Source organism: Lactuca sativa, chromosome 1, assembly GCF_002870075.4.
Source record: "Lactuca sativa cultivar Salinas chromosome 1, Lsat_Salinas_v11, whole genome shotgun sequence".
NCBI lineage: Eukaryota > Viridiplantae > Streptophyta > Magnoliopsida > Asterales > Asteraceae > Lactuca > Lactuca sativa.
Genome location: NC_056623.2, coordinates 116,601,081 through 116,608,289, shown reverse-complemented (window position 1 = coordinate 116,608,289; position 7,209 = coordinate 116,601,081). Strand labels below are relative to the sequence as shown.

General features: G+C 33.6%; 2 protein-coding genes across 3 annotated transcripts; one reads left to right on the top strand and one right to left on the bottom strand.

Moving 5' to 3' along the window:
* Positions 1-516: 516 nt before the first annotated feature.
* LOC111903462 (DNA-directed RNA polymerases II, IV and V subunit 8B) lies at positions 517-3,206 on the top strand. 2 transcript variants are annotated; one of them, XM_023899228.2, is made up of 5 exons: positions 517-611; positions 1,195-1,283; positions 1,660-1,814; positions 2,274-2,371; positions 2,942-3,206. In XM_023899228.2, exons 2-5 carry the CDS (start codon positions 1,211-1,213, stop codon positions 3,051-3,053), a joined length of 438 nt encoding a protein of 145 aa, XP_023754996.1. In that variant the 5' UTR covers positions 517-611; positions 1,195-1,210; the 3' UTR covers positions 3,054-3,206. The 2 variants fall into 2 exon arrangements, with proteins under 2 accessions (XP_023754996.1, XP_023754997.1); XM_023899229.1 differs by lacking the exons at positions 2,274-2,371; positions 2,942-3,206 and adding an exon at positions 2,068-2,223.
* A 1,788-nt stretch (positions 3,207-4,994) lies between these two features.
* LOC111903463 (BTB/POZ domain-containing protein At5g17580) lies at positions 4,995-6,931 on the bottom strand (the record flags this gene model as incomplete). The annotated part of the gene is made up of 1 exon (XM_023899230.3): positions 4,995-6,931. A coding segment is annotated over one exon (1,629 nt), but the record flags the coding sequence as incomplete, so codon positions are not given.
* Positions 6,932-7,209: the final 278 nt, after the last annotated feature.

Below are 7,209 nucleotides of genomic sequence, written 5' to 3'. Positions count from 1 at the left end.
GTGTGGAATTGTACACCGTAGGTTTCGTATGAAGCCTACAATTTTATTTATTATTTTTGTTTTTTTTTTTGTTTTTTTTTTTTGTTTTTTTTTTATTTTTTTATAACCTTGTAAGCCATCAAATATATGTGATCAATTCATGATTATTTTTTCAAAAAAAATATATACGAAATTGTAGGTTTTAACCCAAAACCGTAGGCTATGGTTTGGGAAACCGTCTTTTATAGAGAGAAAACAGTAGGCTTAAAAAAAACCTACGATTTTACATCTTCAAAATGAAAAAGAAAAAAAAAAATTATCCTAAACACGAAACAATAGATAATTTGTAAACACGAAACAGTAGACAATTTATCTAAACAATAGCGGAATCTAAATACCTAGAGTTTCGTGGGGCTATTTTGATACAATTCCTAATTTTTGGCTAAAAGTAATTAATTATTTTCTTAATTTGGCTAGATTCATAGTTACCCTAAAATAATAATAATAATAATAATAATAATAATAATAATATTCGTTAACGACGCTACGACACTGCTGCTTTATATACTCTCCTAAACAAAACCCTCGTCTAGGGTTTTTGGCAGGGACAACCAAATACGAGACATCATCAGGTACGTGTCTTCAATTTTCCTCAAAAATTCTCCATTTCTATTACTTCATTATCATTCTCCATATGTAAATTCTCTTCGTTCGTGCTTTTCTTAACAACCCCAATATTCGATAAAAACTTGGTTTATTCTCATTCAATGATTTAGGGTTTTAGTCGTATTCCTTAGCTATTTTAGCTTTCAATGATATTAATTGAACTGAAATCAAGCAATTCATCCAAATAATCGCCAATCAGCTGTCTCACATATTTGATCGAGTTCTTAGATGTAAACGATCGGAATAACACAACATATGAACATCTTGTATATATATATATATATATATATATATATATATATATATATATATATATATATCATACATATGAACATCTTGGGGGTAAATTTCCAGTTAAATTGGTCAATGTTATAGAGGAATTTATAGGAGGAACTGGACTAAGAAAGCTACCATACAAAAGTTAAATTATTTTTTAAAATCTTATTTGTATTAACATGTTTTTAAAAGTTTTTATCTGTTTTAACATTCTTGTTCATGATAAGTATATATATAATTGAGTTTTTATGTTATTTGTATTTCTTATTTAAGGCAAAGTGCAACAAAGATGGTTAACCCTCACTTTGATGATACAATTAAGGTGATTGGAGTGGATGCAGATGGTAAAAAGTATGACAAAGGTATCTATCCAGCTAATGAAACTAGTCCATAAAGCAATATTCCAAAATCATTACAAGATTTTCTATTTATATTTCAAAGAAACATATTGTTTTTAGAGTTAAATGCAAGAATTAGCAATTTCCTTTTATTGATTTGTTTATCATATGATTCTATTTTCATTTCTTTCTATAATAACATTGTACTTTGAGAATTCTACCAATATAAGCAATGTGATCCAAATACAAAGCAAGTAGAATTTTTTAAACATTGAAAGTATAATGTTGTAATCGTGGTAGCATTTCAAAGAAGTTGAGTTCTATAATACATAAATAAATGAAAGTACGTTGTTATTTCATGGAATAATACTTATCAAATAATTAAAACTTTTACCTTCAGTTTCACGTATTGAAGCACGAGGGGAGGAAACTGACATACACATTGTGTTGGATGTGAATTCGCAATTGTACCCTATGCATGCCGGAGAGAAATATCGGATGGTTTTGTCACAAACTTTAAATGAAGATGGCTCAACTGTTACCACTCATACTCAAGTAAGCTATTATATAATGCTATTTGTATCGTCATTCAATGGAAATTGGGACTCAGACTGATTTCAATACCAAAAAGATGGGACAGATTCAATTGGCATCAGTCCCAATCCCTGTCCCACCTTTTTGATATTGACATCAGTCGGTCTGAGTCAATGTCTGAGATTGACTCAGACCAGGTGGGACTGGAACTGTGGGACTGGAACTGAGACTGGGATTGGGATTGGGACTAATGTCAATGGGACAAAATTTGCAGCTTTTTACCACACCCAAAGGCGAACACTTGGGATATATTTTGTGTTCCACCAAAAAAGGTCGAACTAGACTTGCTTGTGATATATTGTTTGAAAAAGACGTAAATGCCCTTCTCTTCATCGTTGCTAAAAATAGCCTATGACATTTTTCTAGTTCTGTTTAGTGTAACAAATATAACGAAGTCGATGTATTATAATTTAATGACAGGGAAGCAAGAAATCACTTGCTGACAGATTTGAGTATGTGATGCATGGGTTGTTATACAAGATCTCAGACGACAAGAACCAAAATGGTGATGCTGAAGTGTACGTATCTCATTACTTATGTTTCTTTGATATGATGGAACAGAACAAGTTGCACCGTGTTTGACACGTATTGGATTGGACCGGATCGGAACTGAAGTCAACTGGACAAAAATTGCCTTTTTTTGTCCCACTTGAAAAGGTCGAACAAGGTGGGACTGGGACTCGCTCTCGATCTCATGTATGTGAAAAAGACGTAAATACCCTTCTCATCCTCGGTATCGAAGATAACCCTAGAAAGTTTGTCTAGTCATGTCAGTGTGAGAAACGTAGCCTTAGGCTACGTTTTTTACATTGGATGGGACTGGACTAGACAAACTATCTAGGGTTATCTCTGACGGTGAGGATGAGAAGGGCATTTACGTCTTTTTCACATACATGAGATCAAGAGTGAGTCCCTGTGCCACCTTGTTCGACCTTTTCGGGTGGGACAAAAAAAAGGCAATTTTTGTCCGGTTGACTGACTTGAGTTCCGGTCTGGTCTAGTCAAATGCATGTCAAACACAGTAAAACTTTTGTTCTATTTTTAAAGTTTCATGTCTGATCATCTTGGGGATGTGTATACGGATACAGGGCTGTGTACATATCATTTGGAGGGCTTCAACTGATGATGAAGGGAGCTCCTGTGAAGATGGGTAAATTTAAGGTGGATCAAAGGCTGTTTCTTCTTTTGCTCAAGGAGTAAATGTCAGTTGTTGGCTTTGTTCTTGTAGATGAAAATGTTAGTTGTCATCTTGTTTTATGTATCGTGGCCTTTGTTCAGACTTGATGGGTATGTCTTAAAAATGGAATTACGTGTAAAACTCATTTAACAACTAAAAGCCACCATAATTTGTCATCTTTTCATTTTAACCACCTAGAGATTTTTTTTTGTTGTTTTGATTTAACCACAAAAACTTTCCATTTTTTCAAAATGCATTGCAACCGAGTGTAATTAGTTTTGATTATAGATTGTCATTTTTTGGATTTAATCTAACCAGAATTTACTTTTAACCTAGTAAACAATGCTACATTTACAAATACTCCAAACCATGTAAGGCGATTTCATTTCTTTACTTTCAAGCTATATAAAAAAATGAAATTACGTCTAAAACTCATTTAACAAATAATGCCATTTTTACAATTTAATCACCTAGAAAAAAACATTGTTTTGATTTAACCACAAAAACTTTCTATTTTTTCAAAATGCATTGCAACCGAGTATAGTGAATTTTGATTATAGATTGTCATTTTTTTGATTTAATATAACTAGAATTTTTTCAACTTAAGGGTTCCTAACCTTTTTATTTGAACGCCTCCCTAAATAACATTGCCTTGTATATTTACAATAAAAAGTTCAAGGATATTTACTAGCAAGTTAGTTTTACAAATAACATGGTATGATACAAACACTCAAGAGATATTAACTAAACCAACCATTATGAACAAGGTCTGTTAACGAAAATGTCCAAATTTTTGTGTATTGAGAAATTAATAATTTGTCCTAAATGAGTTATTCCAAACTCGATATGTCATTTTGGACCAATAAAAAAATATCTAATGTTTATTTTTTTCATTTTCACTAAAACTTTTTCAAAAGATTATTTCTATTAATGTGTGAAATGACTATTTTCGAATGATTTAGTATTATTATTTTCATTTGAATGTCAAATTTTAAATCTTTTCATAATATCCGATTTTTATTAGCAATGTTTCTTTAAAATTTTGACATATTTGAGTAAACAACGATTCATTTCTCAAAATTCCGGAATTGTTCGTCGGATTTTATAGTTTTGATTCATATTGTAAAATAGTTTTTTTCATGTACGAAATCTAGAATGGTCCGGAGTGTATTTTTTTTATTGGTCCAAAATGACCCATTCTAGACAAAATGATTATTTTCCAAAACACAATAAACTTGGTCATACTTGTTAACAACATAGTTCGTAATGGTTATTTTAACATTCCATCTTAGATTAATGGTTAGAACATGTTCCAAAATACCCAATGGTAGCATTTTCAAAAATTGAGAATTGAAACTGGAACCACTTTCAATTGATCCCAATATTTAAGAGCCAAAATCGAAACAACTCACAACAGTCGCGGTTCAAGGATTGACAAGTTCCAAGACATTTACAGATATGAAGACGGGTGCTCACTTTTACTACTCAACCCTAATACAACAATTACATTCGTTCATTCTATCCCAAACCATCATAAACTCAACAATAACCAAAATTAAAACAACTAGCCTCAACACCCTTACCTTATTTGCATGGAACACCTTTTCCATGTTTCGCAATAGGGACATTGTTCATTAACTTCAAATGTTGTTCATAAACCAATGTCGAGTACCAATCATTATGTTACAAATAATTGGGTAGTTGAGGATCGATAAATTTGAACCTAATAGCAAAGCTTGAGTTGCATTCTCATAAACAAAAGTATATTACACACAATCAAGAAACGTGTGTTCGTTGGTTCCAAATTCTCCACGAAGATTAACATTTCACTTGCAAATAAAATTGACATTTACTTCCATTTGAATGGTTAAATTGAAAATAAACAATCATCTACAATGGTTTTATAAAATTTTCAATATTAATAACAATATGACAAAATAGCAACAATACCATGTCATGGTGCATTTTTTTTCACAAATTTTTGCAAAGTTTTTTTGTGGTTAAATAGTAGAACAATTCTCTAGGACCTTTAGGTGACTAAACCAAAAAAGTGACCAACTACATGAGTTTTTATGAAATTTGCCCTACGTTTAAAATTTCTTTAAACGGAAGGGTGAAAATGTAACTTTCACCTCAAAGAAGTTGATTCCTTGTATAAAACAAAGAATGTCAAAAACATAAAATTCAAAAAACACTTATTGCTCAAACATCAAAGATTGATGTAAACTACCAACTACCAAACTAATAAAAACGAACTCAAGATCTTCTTCTTCTACCTTGGATGAATCTTCTTCTTCTTCACATGACAATTACAATTATTCAAACTCGATATACACCCAAGCTTCCTCTTCATCACCCTCCACACATTCACCTTTCCCTTTTTCATTTTCCTCTTCCCAAAATACCCTTTCTCAATCTCCTTCCTCATCGCCCCACATTCCTTCTCCAACTCCATCACCTTAAAACCCATCTTCTCCAATTCCACCGCCGCCGCCCCATTCTCCGGCGACTTTTTCCCCTTACCACCTTCCTCGGCCACCGTCACCTCCTTTGTTATCGTCTCCCGCAGCTGCAATTGCCCCACAAACAAAACCTGCACCGCCACCCTCACCGGAAGCCGCTCGTTCTGGGCTGCATGCTCACACGCCTCCGGCGACATCTTATTACAATCCAAAATCGAACAAATCTCTTCTCTTTCCGATTCTATCAAGTACCGATGTTGATTTAAGTAAATATCAATCGCACGATAAATCCCATCTGAATTTCTCTGTGTTCCTTCAGATGCAGCAATCGACAATTCCGCTAGTGAAATAAATGAATCCTTTTTCAAATCGACATCATTCGCCACCTCCCCGAGAAAATCCTCAACAAGATCCGCCACAATTTCAAGCCCGGCCCGATTATCTTCTCCGGTGAAGTTATTATAAAAATGTTTCATGATTCTTCGAACGCATTCGGTGTCGTATTTCTCTTCTTTCGAATACCCTTGAGATGGGATTAGCAGATCATGAACTGTTGCTAAATCTAATTGTTTCCCAATTCGTAACTCAAACCCATCTCGACAATCGCTATTAGCTTCTAAAATGATCGCGTATTGAAGCAATTCGGATAGTAATTCACATGGGACAACCCCGCGATCATGAGGAAAAAGTTTTTCGATTGTTTCGATTGTGTCTCGTCTTGAATTTGAAGAAACACCTTCTGAAGAAGATGACGATTGATCGGATTCTTTCGGGTCAAAAAACACCCATCTTTTTGCGTATTGGTAGAGATTTGATGCGATGTAATTTGAACCCATTTTGCATTGAATCATTCCACGGATTATTGGCTCGTAGAATTGAAGACGAAGTGTGGTCAAGCATAAATCTTGTGTGCTATCAAGAACAAAAAGTTGTCTCCTTGCATTTGGTTTGTACACATCGCCATTAAACCCATCTTCATCTTCATCAGAAAGAATCGGATTCTTAATTGGTTCGATCGGTTCTCCAAGATAAATCGGTTTGTTTAACGCTTTCGAGATGATTGAATCAACGCAAGCATCGATTAACCCTAGTTTTGTCGCTTGTTGAAGAACGATTTGATTTTCTGTGGCTTTCAAGGATCTGATCGATTCGTTCCAACCTGTTATGATTTGGTGTTCGAAGAATGATAGAGCTCGATTTAAAAGATTATCGGGGCTGTGGTTATCAGTCATACCCAAATAGCAAGCTAAACAAGAAATCGGAATTACGTTTTCTGGTGTGAAATTGACTTCAAAACCATAGCAGAATCTTGCAATGAGCTCGAAAATTTCAGGGGTTGTTGGGATATCACAAACATGATGAGAAAGATCTTCATCTGGGTTTTCTTTGAAAAGCTTACAGAGTTTTGATGATCTTGCAGCAAGAAGATCCTGCAATTTTCATGAAGAGATGTAAAGTTTGACCTTACTATGGTCAAAATACAAATTATTTAAAAAAGTAAATTACACGCGAATGGCACTATGCTTTGGGGAAATTTGTCCGTTAACTTAATTTTTTAATTCGGAATGTCCTTATTTTGTTTTTGTTGCTCACTTGGTCTTTGTGTTACCTAAAAAGACTATTTTACCCTTGATTTATTAATTTATTTAAATAAACATATCTCAACCCCATTTCCACCTCACCTTACCTTACATATCCCACTTTATTTAAATAAATT

Coding starts and splice junctions, on each gene's coding strand:
- LOC111903462 (XM_023899228.2), top strand. CDS start 1,211: ATGGTTAACCCTCACTTTGATGATACAATTAAGGTGATTGGAGTGGAT. Junction 1,815..2,273: donor CTGTTACCACTCATACTCAA/GTAAGCTATTAT, acceptor ATTTAATGACAG/GGAAGCAAGAAATCACTTGC. Junction 2,372..2,941: donor CAAAATGGTGATGCTGAAGT/GTACGTATCTCA, acceptor ATACGGATACAG/GGCTGTGTACATATCATTTG.